Source organism: Sceloporus undulatus, chromosome 3 (assembly GCF_019175285.1).
Source record: "Sceloporus undulatus isolate JIND9_A2432 ecotype Alabama chromosome 3, SceUnd_v1.1, whole genome shotgun sequence".
NCBI classification, from domain to species: Eukaryota; Metazoa; Chordata; class Lepidosauria; order Squamata; family Phrynosomatidae; genus Sceloporus; species Sceloporus undulatus.
Window position 1 is genome coordinate 75,307,246 of NC_056524.1, and position 24,592 is coordinate 75,331,837.

General features: G+C 39.3%; 1 protein-coding gene across 16 annotated transcripts in view; it reads left to right on the forward strand.

The window, feature by feature from the left end:
- Positions 1–24,592, forward strand: part of CASK (calcium/calmodulin dependent serine protein kinase) — a 222,212-nt gene that overhangs the window by 124,866 nt on the left and 72,754 nt on the right. For 12 of the 16 annotated variants that reach the window (XM_042456319.1, XM_042456311.1, XM_042456318.1 and 9 more), the window contains exons 8-12: positions 1,077–1,199; positions 4,040–4,123; positions 8,664–8,763; positions 14,046–14,063; positions 21,270–21,391. In XM_042456319.1, the coding sequence (XP_042312253.1) occupies positions 1,077–1,199; positions 4,040–4,123; positions 8,664–8,763; positions 14,046–14,063; positions 21,270–21,391 (447 nt within the window). The remainder of the gene's footprint in view (positions 1–1,076; positions 1,200–4,039; positions 4,124–8,663; positions 8,764–14,045; positions 14,064–21,269; positions 21,392–24,592) is intronic. The other 4 variants (XM_042456325.1, XM_042456312.1, XM_042456316.1 and 1 more) reach the window with 1 other exon arrangement.

Here is a 24,592-nt window from a genome sequence, read left to right on the forward strand (position 1 = left end):
AGTGGTCCCTTCTCTTATGCTGGGGATCCCCCCCCCCGGCGTATGCTCGAGCCCCTTTTAAACTAATGGGGCTCAGGCCTGCGACAGCGTGGCACACCAGACGTGTGTGCACCATTATTCTTTCTGGCACACTGCGTTGCTCCTTGAGGCACGGCTTTCAGCATATGCTGAAAGCTGCGTATGACATGGGCGCACTGTAGAACATATCTACTAAGAAAGGTTACTAAGGAGCAAACACTTTGGTTGTAAAGTGCCACCAGAAGCCAATCACAGGAAAGTTCTCAGTAAACCATATCACCACCATGTTTCCATGCCATGATCAGTAATTGCCAGCAACTGCTTATAATTTTTTGTGGGTGCAGAGAGCAGATAAAACATACATCCTATCCTCACACCAACAGAATCACCAGATTTATCATCAGCACAGTGTGCCTTCTCTATTTACCCAAATTAGTGACTTAATTTTTTTTTAATCAGATTACATGGCAAAGAAAACTGAATTGTGGGGGTCTGTATAAATATACAAACTGAGTTGATGTACATAATTTCTCTTTTCGAGTCTGCTTAAATGTTTGTGGAAATACAGTACATGTAGTGAAATCCTGGTTATTCTCTAAACATGGAATTCCAAATAAATGGAAACCTACAGATAGAGTTCTGCGAGAAGAGGAACATAACACTGGAGTGATTTTTTAGGAATCCTCTATTCTGATATCACTTCATCATAGATCTCAAAAATCTGAAGTGATTTTCTTTTCCTTTTTTTTAAAAAGGCACCTAAGGAACAGTTTCTTTGTAGGCATTTCCTGTAACATTTAGTTCAGGAATGGCAATCATGCATCACACACACCGCCCCCCTCTATTTGTTGAACTACATTTCCCAGCAAAAGGAACTGAATTCAGTGACTTATTTCTTCAACTGGTCCTGTCCAAGAAAAAGTAGTAGTTGTAGGGTAATGTCTTTATTGAACATTAAGTATGTAGATCTATCTACAACAAAAGTTCCAAAAGCAGCATATAAAGATCCTTGCTGTGTATATAGGCTTCATTTACATTTACTTTTTTTTAAAACCTAGATGAATCCTAGGCAGTGGAGCCATATCTCTGAAAGTGCCAAAGATCTGGTACGGCGCATGCTCATGCTGGACCCAGCTGAAAGAATAACTGTTTATGAGGCACTCAACCATCCTTGGCTGAAGGTAACCAAAATAGTGCAAATGACCAAAAGTCCTTCAAATCACTGTTCATAAGCTTGATCAAGCTAGTCACTAACCTTTGTTTCGATTTCTTGTCCATAGATCAGCTGGTAACATATGAAATACTTTGTTGCATTTAGCTTGGCCTTTGGTTTTATTTTGGTTTTTTACATTCATCTTGGTCCTCTTTTTTTTTCTCTCATGCATTTTCATTGTGCATTTTTTTTGCATAAAAATTGAGATTACTTTTTCTGTTTGCCAGATATTGATGTAAACTGTCATGATTTGGTAACTGAAATTTGACATCTGTTTACAGCTCATCTTTATGTTCATTCTTTAGTGTTTTGTCTTCTTTATTTATTTGAGTTAACCATTCAAAATGTATTTGATTATACTATTCAAAATAGGAACTATAACAAATAGCAAAAAATAAAATAAAATATTAAAATATGACAGAACAGCATACTAAAATAGTACCACAGCCATGGGATTTTTTGGGGGGGCAGGGGTGGGGGGGTTGCATAGGCACTAGAATCAATAAGCTTTTATGCTGGTTATGTTTCCTTGCACAATTGTATTTGTTATTAATGCAATGGCCATTGGCTTGATGTAAATAAAATTTGATTTGACTTGGCATAGTAACAGACAATTCAAACAGTTCACACACATACATAAATTTTTAAAAAATCAAAATCTTAACAGATACAGTAAAACAAAAAGAAAAACTGTAACTCCAGTTGCCAGCTAAAAGAGATCAGTATTCCCAATATTCTATTATCTCTGAAAGTTATCCCTAGAACCCAGGACCTTAACCAGAGGCACCTAGTAGTGGTTTCTGGCTGAGTAATCTATAGGTTTGCAGTGTTTTATCAGAAATCTACAAAATTATCTTTGTTCAGTTTATCTGTAATTTCCACAACTTTGTTCTTAGCCTTCTGGCAGCAAGTAAAAAAGCATTTTATTTCAAAAGGGCCTCAATGCTGTTGAGTCATGTTTTTGTGGTGTGTCTAGAAACATTTGTTCTGTTACTTTAGTGGAACTCAAAAATTTTACCCTTGGGATCCCCCCTCCATTACATCTATATGCAGATATTGCCCCCACACTTGATGTAGTATATGAATGAAAATATTTTATTTATTTAGTGTGCGTATTTTTATTTGCATGTTCATATATATTCATATTTTAACATCCTATAAGGAAATAGCATTCAAATTAGAACAGTTTTAGGAGTGGAGGAGCACTCAGGGCTTCCAAGTCTTGCAACAACCCCCCCCCCCTTGAGTAACTCTCATGTCCCCCTTGGGGGTCCTGCCCCACAGTTTGAGAACCACTGTGCTATTGCTTCTGTTTTCTATTTTGTCTGGCTTTTGCTACCTCATAGTGAGCTTCCTTAAGATACTTTAGTACAAGATAAAACTATCTCAATAGTTGGTAGCCATCTTTTGTTCACTTTTAAGTTTTTCATCTTTCCTGTTGAAGTTGTCCAGGTGTTTGTGGATTTCAATGGCTTCCCTGTATATTCTGACCTGATAGTTGTTGGCATGGTCCAGAATTTCAGTGTTTTCAAACAGCATTTTATGCCCAGGATGGTTTATAATGTGTTCTGCTGCTGCTGATTTTTCTGACTAACTCAGTCTGTAGTGTGTCTCATGATCCTTGATTCATGTTTGAACACTGTGTTTGGTGGTACCTATGTAGACTTGTACACAGCTGCATGGTATGTGGTAAACTCCTGCGGCTGTGAGAGTCTCTCTTGTCTTTCACTGAGTGCAGCATTTGCTGGATTTTCTTTGTTGGTTTGTAAGCCATTTGGAGGTTATGTTCCCGCACCAATTTCCCTATTCTGTCTGTGACTCTTTTGATGTATGGTAAAAATACCTTCCCTTTGGGTGGTTGCATGTCTTCACTCTGGTTTTTTTCTGGGTCTGACAGCCCTTCTGATGTGTGAGCTGGAATAACCATTCACTTGTGGAACCCAGTCTAGGTGCTAGATGCCAACAACTATCAGGTCAGAATGCACAAGGAAGCCATTGAAGTCATAGAATCATAGAATTTTAAAGTTGGAAGAGACCACAAGGGCCATCCAGTCCAACCCCCTGCCATTTAGGAACTCTCAATCAAAGCATCCCCAACAGATGGCCATCCAGCCTCTGTTTAAAGACCTCCAAAGAAGGAGACTCCACCACACTTCGAGGGAGTGTGTTCCACTGTCGAACAGCCCTGACTGTCAGGAAATTCCACAGACACCTGGACAACTTCAACAGGAAAGAAGAAACCCTTAAAGTGAACAAAATTTGCCTACCAGTCCTGAAAAACAGCAAAATTAGGACTCAGCAAATGCAAATGAAAAACCACCCAGGGTCAGGGGTTTTCCGAGCAGACAATGATCACTAATTAAACAGACACTAATCCTCTTTGCATATCCTTCTACCCTGAGGCCTTGCCATCAACAACAGAACAATACACAGATTAACATGGAAATCATTCCCCCCTACCCAGGGCCACACAGTGTGTGTGTGTGTGTGTGTGTACACATACCCAACTCGCTTCCATGCCAGCATTCTCTGAAGATGCCAGCCACAGATGCACGCAAAACGTCAGGAATAAACTCTTCTAGAACATGGTCACATAGCCCCAAAAAAACCCACAAAAAAACTATGGATGCCGGCCATGAAAGCCTTCAACTTCACATTAAACAATAAATGTTTCCTGAAACCTGCTGTTTGCCAGATTCAGTGATGTAATTATTTTTAGGGGTTTTAGTCTGACTATGTGCATTTGTTATCTCATACTCAGCACAATTACCTGATCCTGATTAATAAGTCCCATTATTTTATCTATAGGAACGTGATCGCTATGCATACAAGATTCACCTTCCAGAAACTGTTGAACAGCTGAGGAAATTCAATGCAAGAAGAAAATTGAAGGTAAATCTGGCCAGTTTCTGGCCAGCTGTTTACATGTAAATATTTTAAAATAACATTCAGGATAGTTCTCTAGTTATTTGTTTATATAACTCAGAAAAATTATTTGTTGAAAAAGTTTTATTCAGTAAATGAGCAACAGGGAATGCAACAGTAAGGTAATATAAATGCACAACTCTAGCAATAGATCAGTATTTCAGAAATTTACTTACTATTTTATCTATTTGAAATATTTATGTAGTGCTTTAAAAAAAAGTTGGCAAAGCAGTTTGCAAAGTTAAAAGTTGACTTACAAGCATATTTCAGTAAAAAAAATACTCTCAAAAGGGACAGGTTTTCACATGTAGCTCTTTCAGTGTCAAATAAAGGAACGGACTCCATCATCTTACAAGTGGCTGTCTTCACAGGTTCTGGCTGCCTTAGCAATCTCTCCTTGGAAGCACCAATTTCCTGTCCAGCTCCCACAAAGGGACCAGATCCAGTAATGACCAGGGCAGGACTACCAGTTTCTCACAGTTCTTCCCACGTACACTATCTGGACTGCAATTAGAATCTTCACGAGAGGAGGCTTGATTAAATTGCCCTCCCTCACTGATGTCAGTGTGATGATTCTGTCTGCAGAATCCACTCATCCCCAGAAACACACACACACCAGATCTAATCTGGAACAGTATTTAGGCCAACAGAGCAAGGCTGCCTCTGCCATTCAGGTAATGAAGGCAGTTAGAAATTTAAAACAAAGCCAGGGTTCAGTGTGGTATAGTGGCTTCATTGTTGAATTATGACTCTGGAGACGAAGTTCAAATCCCTATTCAGGCATGGAAATCCACTGGGTGACTTTGGGCAAGTCACACTCTTTCAGTCTCAGAGGAAGGGAATGGCAAGCACCTCTTGCCAAGAAAACCCCATGATAGGTTTGCCTTAGGGTCACCGTAAGAAACAACTTGAAGGCACGCAGCAACAACAAGTTGTACTGAGGAAAACATTATTCTCTCATGGAAGTTCTCAGAGTATCATAGTGAAGCTTCATTGAAACATTACCCTCCCTTTATGAGTGCCACTAAAGAGGCATCTCCTATGTTGACACTACCCATGAAAACAAAATATAAAGCTTTGTTGATTTGTTGTCATGTAAAACACAAGCAGTATCTATATGCCAGCACCAATGGAATGCTCTCAGAGACATGGGTGTCCAACTACATTTGATAGTTCTGATGAGAAATTTGAACGCAGTACAAGAGGACACTATTAGAACAGAATATGGAGAAACAGAATGGTTCCCAGTTGGCAAGGGGGCTAGACAAAGCTGCATCTTATCACCCTACTTGTTTATCTTGTATTCAGAGAACATCATATGAAGAGCAGGTTTAGACTTAGAAGAAGAAGAAAGGAAGATAGGAGAAAGGAAGATCAACACTCTAAATGTGGATGACACTATATTACTAGCAGAAAATATTATAGAAAAAATTACTAAGGAAGGTCAAGGAAGAAAATGCAAAGACAGACTTGCTGCAGAACCATTGATCAGAATTGAGATGGCAGCCAAGAGATAAGACTAGGAATGGAAAGGGCAGTGATTAAAGATTTAGGCAAGATCTTTAAAAGCACCAAAGTTAGAATCATTCAAGCCATAGTATTCCCCATCACTATATACAGGTGTGAGAACTGGACAGAAAAAAGCAACTATAAAGAAAAAGATGTGGTGCTGAAGAAGAGTGCTGAGGATACTGTGGACAGCCAAAAAGACAGATGAGTTCTTGAACAGATCAAGTCTGAAATACCCCTAGAAGCCAAGATGACCCAATTGAGGCTGTCGTACTTTGGTCACATCATGAGGAAGCATTACTCACTAGAAAAGACATTAATGCTCGAGAAGGTGTGTTAGAAAGAGAGGAAGATCACACACCAGATGGATAAACTCAATCAAGGATGTCACGGGCCTTAGCCTGCAGGACCTACACAGAGCAGTGGAGGATAGGGGGTCTTAGAGATGTCTCATCCACAGGGCTGCTGTGAGTCAAGGTCAACTTGAGGGCAGTTAACAACAACAACAAACCAATAGAATGTACTTGGACAAATATGAGCACTAAGTTTATTTTGTAGCTATCACTTCTTCATGGAGTGCCACTACAGCAAATAACTCCTTGGCAATGCATATATGTGATTAGTATTAATTCAAGTACAGTGGGTCCTTGTTATCCACTGGGGTTTGGTTCCAGGATCCCCCGTGGATAACAAAATCTGTGGATGCTCAATTCTTATTAAATACTGTAAAATGGCATAGCAAAATAGTGTCCTAAAATGGAAAATCAAGGTTTGCTCTTTGAAATTAATACTTTTTTTTAACATTTACAAGTTGTGGATGCTTGAATCTGTGGATAAAAAAATCCGTGGATAAGGAGGGCTGACTGTAGTCATAGGTCCTCTTATGGTAAGAGGGTGACATTATAGACATTATACCTACTAATCCAGATGTACTCTCCTCCAGATAGCTCTTTAACCCAGTCAAATAAATCAGATTTTTATAAAGATTCATTGAGGTTGCAAGGGAGCCTATTTTCTATTCTGTCTTCAGCAGAGATGCTTTTATTTCTTTTAAGGCTAATTCAATAGGTCTTTTTGCAGCTATAAAGTTTACATTTATGTCTAACAAATTGATATGTTCTTGCAAAGCAAAAATGTAAGAAAGAACAAGCCTTTCTGTTTGCTGCCAAATAAAGTTTAATTATTTGCAAGTATTTTCTTTTTCACATGGACCGCAGCTGTTAGAGATGTCAAGTGATGTTCTTTTTTATGATCTCTGTGTAATTCCCATTCATTTTTTTTATTTGTTTTATTTTTATTTTATTTTTTATTTTTATTTTTTTTTGGCACCTGACTAGAGCCAACTACAGGAACATCCTACAGTTCTAGCTTGAGACCTGATGACTGCTCCTTTCTTTTCTAAAAGGGTTTTACATATCTTGTGGATGCAAGTCTCTGTGATGGCCCCTTCCGCAAGCAACCCCCCTTTAATTTTCCTTCTGATCCACTGTGTTAGAGCACTTCAAAGCAGGTTCTTTGTGATTCCTTCCCAGTATGTTCCTTCATGTACAGGCAGTCCTCCATTTTCACAGGTTTAATATTCGTGGATTTGATTATTTGTGAGTTTGCCCATGGCATGGCCAGGGAGGACACAGGTGTGCTCCTCTTCCCTCCCAAACTTTTCTTCTTGAGGGAGCAGCCAGGAAGGGCATACACATGCCCTCCCACCTTCCTCTGTGTTTTGATCAGCTTCCCTCAGCCAGCCCAAGCATGGGGGGAAGAGGAGCACATGTGCACACCCCTCCCACCTTCCCCTATGCTTTGGCCAGCTTCCCTCACTGGCCAAAGCATGGGGGGGAGCGTGTGTGCATGCCCCTCACACCTTTCCCTTGTGCTTTGGCTGGCTTTCCTCAACCAGCCAAGGCACAGGGAAAACATGAGGGGCATTCACACAAGGGGGGAGAACAGCACATGCACATCCTCCTCCTCCACATATTTGCAGTTTTTCCACTTTTGTGGGGGTCTTGCACCACAACTCCCGCAAATGTAGAAGCTAGACTGTACAATTTCCTACTTTGTCTTAGAAATTTCTTTCTTCCCTGTAACTTAATTGGCCATTATTTATTCAGTATTTAAATAATTTGAATATACTGGACAATATTTGTTCTGTGTTCTTTTCTATTGCTATTTAGGAACACTTTTATTTGCAAGTGTGTAAAAATTGGACATCCCTTGGACATCCCTTTGTTTAGGCTCCCAACCAGAATGGGAGGCTTTTTTCTTATACAGGCAGTTAGATTTGATGACTTGTGGCCTGTGTTATTTGTTTGCCAACTACATACAAATTACTAGCTAATATGATTGATTTATAGTGTAAAGCATCTTGTTTTCTTTTGCATAAACACAAAGTGATGCTATACTTAGATTTTGTTTTACTTCCTAAAATTGTATTTTCTTCCTATACCCCACAACGCTACACAGAATAAAGAGCAAACAGTCCCCAAACAAAAGAGATATATATAGATAACACTGGCCTATTTGAATAGGACTGCCTCACTGTGGAAAAGCAACTTTTTCATGTGTAGGACCCAGATTTCTGATAGCTCAATTTAGTACTTCTCCTGACTAATGTGTAAATAGGCTCTTAGACTTCTGTGACACTATCCTGTAAGTTTAGAGACACTTTTTGAAGGTGGACTCTTGTGCATGTGTTATTGAAGATATCAGGTAATTAATGATCTGTGAGTAAAGGATTAATGGTAGAGACCATTAAAAAAAAAAACAGGAGCAACTGGCAATGTTTCTCTAGTCATCTACATATTCTCTAAGTTGTCTCTATAGAGATAAATGCTTGTACGCCTGGTATAGATAAGCAGCCTTTTTTTACTTGTGAGTAAAATTTAGAGTCTTCTGATTCATCTCTGTCCTCAAAGTAATGATGGGTTAAGGATTATTGTGATCAAGAGTGTATGAGCAAAAATTACTGATATGTTTTAACTTGAACTGTTTATTTATTTAGGGTGCAGTACTAGCAGCAGTGTCAAGTCACAAATTTAATTCTTTCTATGGTGATCCCCCTGAAGAACTCCCAGATTTTTCTGAAGACCCCACTTCCTCAGGTATTTTCAGTGAAAGTATCTGAAACTATTATACCATTCAGCATTATTTCTGATTTTAGATACAGACATGCTTTTGGCTAAACAATTGTGATTCCATTAAATTCCATTTCTTGAATTGCATGAATGTTTCTAAAGAGTAGTGTAGACACATGTTATAGTTGTTTTATTACATACTTGTTCAAGATATCCAAATAAAACAGTGTGGAAGTGAGCTTACTGTTTAATCCTATTGAAACAGAACATGACATTTTAGCACCCCATATTTGTACCCTTTATTGCAGAATCTACACAAAACTACCGGTAGACCTCCAGCAATGTAGGCATTCTCTGATATGGTCACCAGACAAGTTATAAACAATGTTCCCATGTTTCAGTCACTTGATGAGACAAAAGAAAAACACAATGCTATTTTTAGACAAACCATGAAGACAAGAAATAAAAAAACCACACTTCAGTTGTCCCATTTGAGGGGAGGCAGGGTGGACTTTTCAATGAGTTCAGGAAGTACATGAAGTATACATTAAATGGTACTGTTGAACGAAATCCCAGCCACAATGCTAAGCCTACTGCTAATTACCAGTACACTGGAAAATCCAGTGGATCAGAAAGTTCCCCCTATACATGTACTTTCTCAATGATGGCATGATTCCTGGTTCACGAAGATTAAACATGGCTTTTTTGGTTTTTTCTTTAATGGTGTTTGCATTTTCTAAGAATTAGACCACATGTTTACAGAGAAGTCTACTACTGTACTTGTATTCACAACTGTAGGGCCTAATAATTTTTTTCATATTTTTGTAAGATTTAATGTTACGCTTTCTTTACTCAAGAGGTCTTAGCTTTTCATTTGGGGCTTGAGCAAGGAATAACTTTTGACTTGTTCCTTATTCTTGATGGGGGGAAAATAGTCCACTCGCAATAGTCCAGTGTCACTTTCCTGTTCTAAAACTTAAATAGTTTCTCTTGCTTTCTGTATATCAGCATGGTTTCAGTTCCTTTTTTTCAATATACCAACATGTGTTAAAGTTATATATTGTTGCTTTTTCAATATTTATTTCTCTTTGCACACACAGCTTTGGGTAATGAATGTGATATGTGAGAGGAAAAATGAAAGCAGTACTTTGGATTCCTGGCTTGAGCTTTAAACTTTGAAAAATATTAAAGCAGTGATGAAGAATCTTCTATTTGAGGCTTAATGCAGTTTAGTAACTAAGAATGATCTATGAGCTGGAAAGTCCCTTGCGAAATCTCATCTCAGCCATGAACTCAATATGGAGATACTATTGTTCTGCTTTAGAAGTTTGATATAAAGATTACTGAAATGCTTTGAACATCCAAAGATGCTATATAAATGCTGCTGCCAGTGACAAGAATAGCAATATTAATATTTATTCTTAGTATCATCTGTGCAATATGTTATCATTTTTATCCCTCTATCATTATAGAAAATGCAGTGAGAATGCAGACAGTTCACTAATAGAATGTTCCTCTTCCTCCTGTACTTCAGGATGTTTGCTTGCTAGCTAAACAAAAAAAATAAATTCAAAAAACAGCTAAAAAAATCAGTGGACACCACAAATGTCAAACAAAGTTTTAAGATAAACAGAAGGGTGGCAAAATAAAGCAATATTCTCGGAAATGCAGGTGGTACAATCCACTAGTGACTGCTTTATCCCTGCGTGCCAACCTGAGAAGGCAGGAGCCGATGTTCTTTTTTGTCTGTTTAACCAACATGTTAAAAATCAAATACAGTGGACTCGCTGTATCAGTGGGCTAACCATTTGTGGATCTGAGCATCTGTGGATCACCCCACCCCATTATTGTCAATGGTGGTGCATGCATGTGGCCAGGCGTATGTTGCTGCCCATTGACTCTAATAGGGCTTGACCATGCATGTTTTTTCTTATCTGCAGGAGTGGGATGGCAAAACTGAATCCCCACAGATAAGGGCACTCTGTAAAGTATACCTCTCCCCCAATCATGATTTGAAATTAAATCCAGGCTATCTGTCCCCTGGACAGAGTGACTCCTATGACATAACTTAGAAAGCTTAAAAAAAAAAAAAGAAAAGTTCAGATATGCAGCCATAGAGCCCTCCTGATTCTTTACTCCCAGCTCTCATCATCTGTATGGCTTCAAAGCTGGAACAAGAGGAAGAGAGTGAAACTCTGGAATAGCCTTCTCTTCCATTGTGTATCATTCCCTTATCCGTAGAAACTCAATTTGAACACATGCACAAGATTATATATATAAAGTCAAGCTATCTCTCTGTCCAATCCTCATTATTCCTGAAACAGAAAATGAAGCCGCGAATCAGAGCCCAACTTGGGAAATGAAGTATTTTATTTATTCAGTTGCAGGTTTAGGAGTGCTGTCCTCCACACTCCCAACATTCAGGATGCTCCTACTGTGTGTACTACAGATATAGAGAGTGTTCCAGTCCAAAAGATATTTTGCTGCCATGAGAGGAGCACATAGGATTTCCTTTGCTTATGAATCATTGCTTGCCATCTTTTAGCTATCTTTCATATGATTTGGAAATATTAGGAACATACACCCTGCATCTTCTGCCTTTGGGCCTGTTCTCCTCCACTGAACACCCCTTGATTGATTTTTATGCATTTTATGTTGTTGAAACAAAAAAATAAGTTTAGGTTTGATCAATAAGGGCAGGTTCAAATACTGTCATTCTGCTGCTAGAACTACTTATGCAGTCAGAGCTAGGAAAAAGTTATTTCTTCGCCTTCAACTTTCATAGCCTCCTATGTTGCCTCAAAACCTCCCTCAGAGGAAGAAATCCTATTGAACTACCATGGTGTTCAATATTATACTGAATATTGCATTAATTTCTTGTCAGTTCCTTTCCTCTAACCTCAAGAGCACTTTTTCCATGGCTTTAGATTTCTAGAAATTTTATATTTATGAGTATACCAACCCCAAAATAATTGCTTTCTCCCAGCTGGTTATAATGTCCTGAAGGAAAACTGCAAGAATATCTAATAGTCATGTTCAGTAGAACATCTTATGCAAGCTATTTCAGATGGAAAGTTTACTGAAACAGGCCTCTCACTACTCAGTTTGCCACTAGATGGCAAGCAAAATGAACTTTCTAGCATCATTTACTTTACTTTAATAGGCAACATGTGACTACTATTTTGATTGAATTAAATAATGTAATGTGCTGTTTTTAAAGCACTGGATCATCTGACTGATTGTGTGTGTGTGTGTGTGCATGTGTGTCATATCAGACATTTCAATTTAGAAAAACCTTTAACAAATATACAATTGATTGTAGTAATGAGAAGATCTGAGACTTAAAACCTCATCTTCCTGTGTTTTATTCTGTGTTTTACTGTGTAGAACAGTACTTTGTAAAATCAGAGAAAGGCTTGATTTAATATGAATTGAGAAAAGCTATAGGCATTATTCTGGATTAGAAAATTGGACCATTTGGGGGACCTTTTAAATTTTTTAGCTGTGATAAGCAGTTTCCATTGATCCATCTTTAACACTAATATTTTTAAAGATTAGGCCTATCTCAACCATCTTGTCAGCAGCATGTTGTAAACAGAAAAGTATAAAAAAACTGAAGAGATTGCAATATTTTGTTCTGAGGACATCCTAAACATGGCTTAAAATACTTAAAAAGAAAATGTGTCTTCTTTTTTCCTTCTAATTTTTATCATTATCATTCAGATCTACTGAAACAGAAGACAGAAATCATGGCTTCAGCAACACTGCCAAAATAATCCAGTCTGACACCATTCTAATTGCCTTGGCTCAGTGCTACAGAATTCTGGGAATTATAGTTTGTTGTGGTATCAGAGCTCTCTGATAGAGAAGGCTAAATTTCTTATAAAACTATGATTCCCAGAATTCCATAGCATTGAGCCAGGGCAGTTGAAATGGTGTCAAACTGGATTATTTCTGCAGTTTGGATGCAACCCATGACAGAAGACCCTTATATTATTAGATTACAAAAAATGTAGCAGTATTTCTTGCAGTTGTTCGGATGCTCCCTTATTTGCTTTGTTAGCTCTAAGTTTTACTCATTGCTCTAATCTCCTACAATTTGATCAAGGACTTTATTGTGTATTTCCAGTTCATGAATTTCCAGTTCATTGGCTAAATTAATTTCATTGCCATAAAAAGATCATAAAAACATATGAGCATAACATTTTTCTGTAAACATCCCATTACAGCTCTTCATAATATAGATACTTACCTTTCCCGCATATATCTATCTGGTAAAATGTATAACTCTCTTTAAGACATGTCTGAATATGTTTCCCTCTTTCTTTGCTTTTTCCAAAAAAAAAGTTCTGATTACATGTAACTTACCTTCTCCTGATTTTCCCCCTGTTATTTTCCTCCTTTCTTTTTTTGTGTGCCAGTTTTAGATTGTACAGCTGTAGATCGAGTTCAGTAATATTTTTTTTGTCTTCTGAAAGTGTAGTTGCATAAACTGTCCAGTATCACACAAAGCTAAGCAACTGAAAAATGTTATAGCCAGTACACAATGTACCATATTTCATCTTTTCTTTAGATGCCTTTATACAATAAGAATGTTTTATTTCTATTAAAACAGCTCTAATGTTCTGTCTGATGTTGAATACTGTATATCTGTTTGCCATAATGTATTACTGGCTGTGCAATTTTAAGATTAAGGTATATATAAACTGTAATATATATAAACTGTAATTAGTACTTCCGTAATTTAACTATTATGTTTACTATTATATTATTATAATATTACTATTTCAGCTACAAAACCTTCTGAAATAATTGCTTTCAATTAATAACAAATCAGTGCTTTGGAACTATGATTGAACTGCCTGGCAGAGTAACAGTACAGTCCTATGGATGTCTACTCAGAAGTAAGACCCACTAGTTGGTCTTGCTCCAGGTAAGCATGCATAGGATTGAAGTCCATGTTTGAAAAAGAGCTAAAGCCATTATACTTTGTTTATGCTACAGTTTTCCCATATACTATAGCTGGTTCACAGGTGCTTCCTCATTCCCATGTGGCACAATTGATAGCAGAAACACTGTATTGTGTAAGTTCAAAAATTATCAGACAATCAGATTCTGAGCATAGAGCAAATATATTGCTTTTATTTTATACAGTTTGGCCGCATATTAAAACACAACCTATTTAAATAAAAATCAGTTTATGTGTCTCTTTTGTGGCTAAGCTATAGTGCCATGTGCAGCTTTTATAAATGCTTATGTTGAAATCTTCATGCTATTTGTTGTTTGTCCAAATGCTGCCTTCCTGCTAGGACTTCTAGCCGCAGAAAGTAGGTACCCCTTTGTTTTCCTCTAAAGCTTTGCACTCTGCTACTATGTTTGGCTTTGCATGTTTAAATCTGATTTTTAATTCCTTTATGGGTATCCTAGTTTTAATACTGCCTTCATGTTTCTTAAAACAATCAAAAGAAAAAAATACTTCAAATGTACAAACAAGTATTATTTATTAAACTATTAAATTAACAGAAAGCTGATTTTGAGGCAGTATTAATATTAGCAAACAGCCCTTTTCCAAACAAGAGTACAACACCTGCTTTTGGTAGAATTCCCTGAGGGCTCAGTAGAGACCTGTCCCTTGCCTTCTCGCCTCATAGTACAAAAGAGGAGCTCACCTTGACGTTATGGAAGATGAAACATCTGTGTCTCCTGGCTATTTCTACATCAAGCTAACTTTCCTAAGGATACAGATCTTGTGTATTTTGTAATACTTGGAGGAGAAAGGGTGTTTTGTTTGTAAATTATCTTTCTTTTATGTTTAACCCCAAAATACAAACAATCATGACACCTTGGAATTTCTGTTGTTAGCAGTAGTAGCATTACACAGCTGTTTAATTACTTGAGTATTATTCACTTTATGGCATCTTTCATATAATCTCCTATAGATATAGATACATGCACTACAGACAGAGAGACTCATACATGCAGTTGAAACAAGAACAAATAATGAATTGATGACAATTAAGGATTATTTCCTGATCTGTAGAAAACAAATGTGGTTACCTAAGTGTAGGGTTTAATTAGTTTTATTATTTATTCTTCTGTTTTCAAGCAGGTTTAGGGAAATGTATCTAGAACCTAGAATCATAGAGTTGGAAAAGACCACAAAGGCCATCCAGTCCAACCACCTGCCATGCAGAAAATCTAAATCAAAGCATCCCGACAGATGGCCATCCAGCCTCTGTTTAAAAACCTCTAAGGAAGGAGATTCCACTACACTCCAAGGGAGTTTGTTCCACTGTCGAACACCCCTTACTGTCAGGAAGTTCCTCCTAATGTTGAGGTAGAATCTCTTTTCCTGTAGCTTGCATCCATTCAACAGAGTAATCACTCTAAATCATCGTTCCCTAGATTGGTATCCTCCATATGTTTTTAACTAGAACTCCTATCAGCCCTGACCATTTGGCTGCAGGTTGATAGGGATTACAGTACATAATATCACTTGGCCACAGGGTTGAAGACAGCTTTTCCGCAAATTGATATGAAGCTTTAATATCTTACTTTTCAAATGCCAACAGTCCCTAATATCAACCAGATTCAAGAAAAATGTTCTTTCTCCAACTTTGAGCTTTTTAGTGGGCAAGAAGACCCTAACTGGGAGGCAGGCACAGAAAATACTTCTTCTTAATAACTGGTCATACAATAAATATAAAGAGTGTTGTGCAAATCAGAACAGTGTACTGTCAGGGACATTAATTTAGTGATAAATGTCCCTAAATTTATCAAAAGGGGGGGATGGAAGAGGAGTACTTACTTTAAGATTTTGTGGATTGTAATCAGTTTCTACAGATGTTTTGATGAGCTGTAATCTTGAATGATGTTTTTATACCACTTGTAAAAGTGTATAAAATTGTAAAAATACCATCACCTGTTGTTATTGGAGTGTTTTAGTAATAATAAAATTTATTTATATCCCACTCTTCCAAATGATCGAAGCACTTTACATTACAGTATATAGATGTTGCTCACCATTTTTACTAAAGAGTCTGCAGTTCTTTCAAGTCACACGGGCATATTGTTCTTTGTTCCATTTGCAATCTGGAGCAAAAGTAATCAGACTTTCTGTTAGAGGAGGCTGCATCCTACTGAATTGCAACACAAAAAAATACTGTTTTTTCCTCTGAAACCAAGGCAAGTTTCAGGTATTTATTTTCAAGTAGAATTGTTCCTACAGAAGTATCGTTCTAGTTTAAAACAAGAAATGTGTTCTTGTTTTCAAAAGAAAATGTGGGGGCAGGATGGCACTAGCATTTAAATTTGGTAGTGGGATCCATGAAAATGGTCAAAAGGGCCTAATGTGTTCCATAGAGCCATGTGCTGACCACCCCTGGACTAGAGGGCACAGTATAATAATGAGACTACAAGGGCCATCCAGTCCAACCTGAAATATGCAATCAAAGCACACACACACACCCCCCCACAGATGGCTATCCAGCCTCTGTTTAAAAACCTCCAAGGAGGAAGACTCCACCACATTCCGATGGAGTGTGTTCCACTGTTGAACAGTTCTTACTGTCAGAAAGTCTCTCCTAATATTTAAGTTAAATCTCTTTCCCTGTAGGTTCAATCCATTGCTCTGGGTCCTATTTTCTGGAGCAGCAGAAAACAAACTTGCTCCATCCTCAGTATGACACCCGTTCAAATATTTAAACAGGGCTATCATATAATTAATTAATAATTTGTTTTATTTATATACCGCTATTCCAAAGATCATAGCGGTGAACAGCAAGTAAGCTAATTAGCAAGTAAGCTAATTTGCCCCCAACAGTCTGGGTACTCATTTTAGCAACCTCGGAAGGATGCAAGCCTGAGTCGAACTTGGGCCCTTTTGCTGGTCTTGAACTCGCAACCTTGTGGTTTCGAGTGAATGGCTGCAGTACAGGCATTTAACCACTGCGCCACCAGGGCTCCTCTTAACCCTCTCTCCTCCAGGCTAAAAATATCCAGCTCCCTAAGTCTCTCCTCATAGGGCATGTTTCCAGATCCTTCAACATTTTGGTCACCCTCCTCTGGACATGCTCCAGCTTGTCAACATCCTTTTGGAATTGGATTGGACATAGTATTCCAGGTGAGGCCTGACCAAAGCAGAATAGAGTGGCACTATTACCTCCCTTGATCTGGACATTATACTTCTATTGATGCAGCTTAGAATCATGTTGGCTTTTCTAGTTGCCACATCACACTGTTATTTACCTGCATTCAAATGTAATGAAAAATTATAGTTTACAGCATATGAACCACAGCACATCCCAGTCTCCAAACTATGTTTTGGATAAGTAAAAATATGAATCTGCCATGATGAATCAGACCAAGGCAATGGGAACAGGGAGCAAAATAACCCATTTCACCTGGTGCTGCCTACTTGTGGAAGCTTTTGAACTTAATTGTTTTTAAAGCATTTTGGGTTCATGAAGTCATAAACCTGTTATTTGCTGCAGAATTTGCCGACTTGATTGTTTCATAATGCTATTCTTGTTTTTCCTTCTGGTCTGTGCTAATAGAAGTTGGTCTTTCACTCACATGCATACTTGCCACTATACAAGACTTAAAAACAGTCACTTTCAGCATACGGCACTGATTGCACAGATTTGAGAACAAAATGCTTTTTTCACAGAAGTAAAATGCAAAAGGTAGTGACTAGGATCCAAAGAATATGTCTTGTGACAAATCGACTCCCTACCCCCCACCCCCCAGAAGCTACACGTCTATGGCCCCTTTCCCACTGGCATATAACGCGGATCAGGACGCGGATCATGGGTGCATCGTTTTCATTTGAGCGTGAATCCGATCCGCATTGCTCTGATATCATTTCCATTGAAATTCAAATCTGATTCGATTTATCTTGAAAATTCTGAATTATAGGTCGATAAAGCAGTTTTAAAAAATAGTTGCTTTTTAGTGAGTTTTCCTGTGCCTCCCGAGTCTGATTCGGGGCAAATGAATGGGAACGAAAGGGTGTCTTGATTCGGGATCTTGAGGATGGGAGGAGCAGTGCTCAAGGGGCTGGCCTGGGGGTGTCACCCGTTTGTTCTCTTCCCTGCATTACTGGCGCCATTTTCTTCTGTTCGCATAGCATTTCCCCTGGTGGATTGGGAAGCAGTGTAAGGCAATTGCGCTAGAATCATAGAATCGTAGAGTTGGAAGAGACCACAAGGGCCATCCAGTCCAACCCCCTGCCATGCAGGAAATCCAAATCAAAGCATCCCCGACAGATGGCCAACCAGCCTCTGTTTGAAGACCTCTAAGGAAGGAGACTCCACTACACTCCAAGGGAGTTTGTCGAACAGCCCTTACTGTCAGGAAGTTCCTCCTAATGTTGAGGTGAAATCTCTTTTTCTGTAGCTTGCATCCATTGTTCCGGGTCCTGTTCTCTGGAGCAGCAGAAAACAAGCTTGCTCCCTCCTCAATATGACATCCTGCATTTGTCCTACATTTGTCCCAGTTTATTTATTTATTTAATTTTTAATTTTTTTTTTATTTTTTTTTTTTGGCTTCTGCCCCCCAGTTGTCTGAGGGACAGCAACCCGGTCCCCGGCTCAAAAAGGTTGCCTACCCCTGCTCTAGATGCTCTCTGTTTAATGATTTGCTCTAGAATCTTTTCTGATATTGATGTCAGACTAATTAATTAATTAATTTGTTTTATTTATATACCGCTATTCCAGAGATCATAGCGGTGTACAGCAAGTAAGCTAATTAGCAAGTAAGCTAATTTGCCCCCAACAATCTGGGTACTCATTTTAGCGACCTCGGAAGGATGCAAGCCAACTGGATGATACTTGTTGGAATCCTCTTTTTTTCCCTTTTTGAAGATGGGGGACAACATTTGCCCTCCTCCAGTTTGCTGGGACTTCTCCTGTTCTCAAAGATGATTGCAAATGGCTCCGATATTACATTTGCCAGTTCTTTTAATACCCTTGGATGTAGTTCATCACGTCCTGGAGACTTATATTCATTTAGATTAACCAGGTATTCCTGTACTATCTCTTTACTTATTCTGTGCTGAAATTCCCATATTCTGTCCTCTGCTCCATTATCCTCAGGTTGAGCACTCTTTTCCTTTTCTGAGAAGACTGAGGCAAAGAAGATGTTGAGTAATTCTTCCTTTTCTCTGTCCCCTGTTAGCATTTTGCCATCTTCTCTACATAGTGGTTCTACCATTTCCTCCTTCTTCCTTTTGCTGCGGACATATCCAAAAAAGCCCTTTTTATTGTTCTTAACCTCTCTAGCAAGCCTGAGTTCATTGTGCACTTTAGCTTTTCTGACTTTACCCCTACACGTGCTTGCTATTTGATTGAATTCCTCTTTGGTGATTTCCCCCTTTTTTCCATTACTTATACATAGATGTTTTATTTAAAACTTAGCTCAGTTGAAAGTTCATTAGTCATCCATCCTGGTTTCTTGAGACACCTCCATTTTTCTTCCTCATTGGAACTGTTTTAAATTGTGCCTTCAGTATCTCCCTTTTGAGAAACTCCCATCCATCCTGAAATCCCTTCTCTCTAAATTTACTGAAATCAGCTCTCCTAAAGTCTAGAATGTGTGTCTGACTGTGCCTGGCTTCTCCTTTCCACTGTATAACAAACTCCAGGAGAACATGGTCACTTTCACCTAAGGATCCCACCATTTGCACCCCATTAATCAAGTAATCCTTCTTGGTTAGGATCAGATCTAAAATAGCTGACCCCCTTGTTGCCTCTTCCACCTTTTGGACAGTGAAATTGTCTTCGAGCCAAGTGAGGAATTTGCTAGACTTTGAGAATTTGACAGAGTTTGACTTCCAGCAAATATCAGGATACTTGAAGTCACCCATCACTACTACATCTCTCCTTTCTGAATGTGTGGTCATGTGTTCTAGTAAGGCATCATTCAATTCCTCCATCTGACTTGCGGGTCTGTAGTAGACTCCCACCATAACATCCTTGTTGTTTCCCTTCCCTTTAATTTTTAGTTCCACTTCAGTTCCACTTCGATTGGAACATAAGACTGCAATACTGTGGACACCTAAAGAGTGTAGAAAGAAAGTTATCTCACCCACCAGGGTTTTTGATGCTTGACAAGTTGCCAAATTTGGAGGGTAACATCAGATGTTAGCTCCATCCTTCTTGGTCCCTCCCAGCCATGAATTTTGGTAGGTGTTCCTCTCCTAGGCAGTACAGTAGGTTTATAGAGGGTACAAAACAAGATGGAGATGCTTGGAATTATGGATGTAGCTGTGGACAAGTGAACCATATACCAATCCAGTGGTCTTAATTTTTGAACACATTATCGTGGAATGAAATTCACCTCAGAACACTTCTAACTTAATTTTTCCCATTGCTTGCAGTGGAACGGTTGTTTCAAAGCAGCAGCAGCAATTACACCAACAAAAAACCCTGCAAAGTAGGGGGAGAGAAAGCCTGTCCTACCAGCAAAAACAGAGTAGGGCTTTGTATTAAAAGGAACCTCTAAGAACATTACACTCAGTTTGCCTGTTGACCCATCAGGTCAGAATACTGAAGACTAATATTCTTTTTGTCACATCATATCGATGCCTTCACAACACATGGATTACAGTATAACCAGATTCAGAAGCTATGTTTTTGTACAAAAGTGGTATTGTAAAGTTTCTGTGGCATTTTTGAAAGTGTTTTGTCTTTAAAGTATTATTAAATTCTAAAATTTGAAATGGGAAAGTATACATGTTTCGTTCTTGATATTCATATAACAAGTACTCCATGAAAATTGTAGCTGTTTAATATTGTTTTATTCACAGTGGGTCAAGTGAAATATTCTTATTCTAGTACAATAGCATACAAAACAACAAAGTTTTTTTGGCCAACCAAAATGCACAAAATGCATGGTGTAAGCTTTTGATGCTCCATTGCATGGTGTAAGCTTCTTCATCAGGCAAAAGTATTTAAAAAATCATACAGGAGGGAAAAAAATACAAAAATACAGTGGTCCCTTGGCTTACACGGGGATCCGTTCCGGATTCCCCCCCCCCCCCCCGTCCCCCGGAGTAAGCCAAAAAATGTGCATGCTCAAGTCCCATTCAGTTGAATGGGGCTCGTGCTCGCGGCGTGGGAGAGTGTGTGTGACATGGGCACACATGCCATTCTTTCTCCTGTCATGCGGCTTCTGCATAAGCAGGAAGCCACGTATGCGGTGCCCGCCTATAGCATGGGCGCACTGTATGAAGATGTTAGTCACAGGCCTGCATTTTGTCAAGATACTGTTGTGACTAGCATCCTCATTTTTAAAAATTCTCCTGTATGATTTTTAACACTTTTGCCTGCCAAAGAGGTTAGTAGAGCTTCAAATGTTTGCATCATGTATTTTGTACATTTTGGTTGGCCAAATAAATGTTACTGTTTTGTGGATTTTGGATGTCATTATACTTAGGTATATGGCCAACACGGCTACCTCTGAATATAATTCTTATTCTAGTTTACCCTTAGTCTTCTCTCTGAGTGTTTTTTTGTTTGTTTACTTGACTATAGGAGCAGTCTCACAAGTGCTGGATAGCCTAGAAGAAATCCATGCGCTTACAGATTGCAGTGAAAAAGACTTAGATTTTCTACATAGTGTTTTCCAGGATCAGCATCTTCATACGTTACTAGATGTAAGTATATTATTATGCAAAAATACACATTTTTCAAAATAATGGAAAGCTGAGTTTTTAATTGAGGGAAATTTTAAAGCAGTGTACTAGCTGTAGTCAAGTTACATTCAGCCACTGTTGTTATTCAAGACAGGTCTCTGAAGATTCCAGCCACAGATACTGGCAAAATGTCAGGAAGAAACTGTTCTAGAACATGGCCACATAGCCTGAAAAACCCACAAAAAACTATCCAGAACAGGTGTTTGTTCATATGTAGTATATGGAGAAATCTTACCAGGTAAAATATGGGTGAACTTCAGCTGTTTATGAACAAACCTTCCTTAAGCAAAGAGGGCTTCCTAAAAACAGTGAAGAGAAAGTCTGGCAAACCTATTGAACAATAAGAAGGATAATTACCAAGAGTGACCTAGTTTCTTGTGTGTATCATCATTTCAGAATGAGCTTTGAGCACAGTGTCTCTTCAATAGATTTTAATGCAGTCGCAGGACACAACCATAATAATAATAATAATAAATTTTATTTTTACCCTGCCTTTCCAAAAAATGATCAAGGCGGCTTACAAGAGTTAAAAGCAATTACAATACAAAGTAAAACAATTACAATATAAAAGTTAAAACATTACTACATAAAATGGGGACAGGAATCAGGAAAAATACACATGTCAAGGGTAAGAACAATCAAATCACAATGGTCCGGGGTCAGAAGAAGGAAAACGAGGGGCAGAGGAAAAACAATTAACTAAAGTGGGAAGGCCAACCGAAATAAGTATGTTTTTAAATTCTTTTTAAAAGAATCTAATGAGGTGGCGGAGCGGAGCTCTACGGGGAGCTTATTCCAAGAGAATGGGGCAACGATGGCAAAAGCCCTCTGTGAGGTCCTCACAAGATGTGATCTAGGAACCTCCAACAAGTTAGTCCCAGATGTTCTAAGTGTGCGGGGCGGATTATATGGGGAGAGGCGGTCCTCCAAGTACCCTGGGCCCAAGCCATTTAGGGCTTTATAGGTCAAAACCAACACCTTGTATTGAGCTCGGAAGCGAATAGGCAGCCAATGTAGATCTTTTAAAATAGGTGTTATATGGTCCGACCTGGAAATACCAGCGACCAATCTAGCTGCCATGTTCTGTACCATTTGCAGCTTCCGGGTTTGATACAAGGGTTGCCCCATGTAGAGTGCATTGCAGAAATCCAATCGAGAGGTTACCAAAGCATGTACAACAGTTTCAAGGTCCCTACGGTCCAGGTAGGGACGCAGCTGGCGTATCAGCCGAAGCTGATAACAAGCACTCCTGACCATCGCATCCACCTGAGAAGTCAGCTGGAGTGACGAATCAAGGAGTACTCCCAAGCTGCGCACTGAGTCCTTCAAGGGGAGCGTGACCCTGTTCAGGACCGGATGACAGATCTCACTACCCAGAACTGGGGAACCTATCACCAGTACTTCCGTTTTCCCTGGATTCACACTGAGTTTGTTCTCCCTCATCCAGCCCATTACCGACGCCAAGCAGGCATCTAGAGGAGAGATGCCCTCCTTAGTTACTGCATCAGTCGGAGACACAGAGAAGACTATCTGGGTGTCATCAGTGTACTGATAACACCGCGCCCCATGTCTCCGGATGATCTCTCCCAGCAGTTTCATGTAAATGTTGAATAGCATAGGGGGCAAAATCGCTCCCTGAGGGACACCAGATGTGAGGGCCCTCGTATCGGAGTGACAGTCCCCCAGCTCCACCATTTGGAATCTGCCCGAGAGGTAGGAACGGAACCACTGCAAAGCAGTGCCCCCGATACCCAACTCTCCCAGGGGTTCCAGAAGGATACCATGGTCGATGGTATCGAAAGCCGCTGAGATGTCCAAAAGCACTAACAGGGACACGCTTCCCCTGTCCATGCCCAGACGGAGATCATCAACTAAGGCGACCATGGCAGTCTCAACTCCATAGCCCGCCCGGAAGCCGGTTTGAAATGGGTCCAGAAAATCGGTGTCATCCAAGATCGATTGAAGCTGGAAAGCGACTGCTCTCTCGATCACCTTCCCCAAAAAAGGCAGCAGCGAGATGGGCAGATAATTATTATGGAGCAGGGGGTCGAAGGAGGGCTTCTTCAGCAGGGGTTTAACCACTGCTAATTTCAATTTGGATGGAAACAGGCCCTCTCTTAGAGATGTATTGATAATGAGATGCAAGAGTGTTAACACTGCATCTCCCCCCTGAGCTGCCAGCCATGAGGGACAGGGATCAAGGGAGCAAGTCGTCTTCTTAACACTTCGAAGGATCTTGTCCACTTCCTCGGTACTAACAAACTCAAAGTGATCCAATATAACAGGGGCCACAGACGCTTCGGACACCTCTCCTACAGGATCTGTATGAATACTGGCGTCGAGATTAGTCCTTATCCGAGAGATTTTATCCGCAAAGAAGTTGTTAAAATCGTCACAGCAGGCTTTAGATGGTTCCAAGATAGGGCTCAGGGAGGGGGGGAGCTGAGTTAGCTCCCTCACAACCCTGAACAGCTCTGCTGGACGCGACTCTGTGGACGCAATACGTGCAGCATAGAATGAGTTCTTCGCTGCACCTATTGCCACTCCGTAAGCCTTCAAATGAGAGCGAAGGAGTGTCCTGTCGGATAAGCGCTGATGTCTTCGCCAGTTACGCTCTAGTCGTACTCTAGAAGTACTCTGCTTCAAAACACCTTAAGATTTTAAAAGTTGGAACCTGTTAAAATGCCTAGTACAAGAAAGAACCATATGTGGAGATTAGGAGGCAGCAATGGCCTGATATAGTTTAAATGGTTCTATAAGTGATGGTGATGAAAAGGGACAACTTGAATTGGAAATAGTACTACAGTATATACTCATACATCTAGACATACTCATCATAAGTCTACAAATTTTAGTCAAAAAACTGACCCAAGAAACCTGGGTCAATTTATCCACAGTCAATGTAAGTACTGTACAGAAGCCATGCCCTGGTGAAAGGTGAGAGCTTAATCTCTTTTCAGAACACCTAAAAGAAGCATCAACCCCTTCTACTATCTCATCCAGCCAGTCTTTAGGGTGAACACAAATAGTTGTGTCTGTCAAAACTTTAGCATTGTTTGCCTTTACTTCAGCCTTTACATCCTTTGTTCCATGCTGCTAAGTTTTACCTTCAACTTATCCACGGGTCATATCAAAATCCATAATTTTGGCCTGAAAACCTGC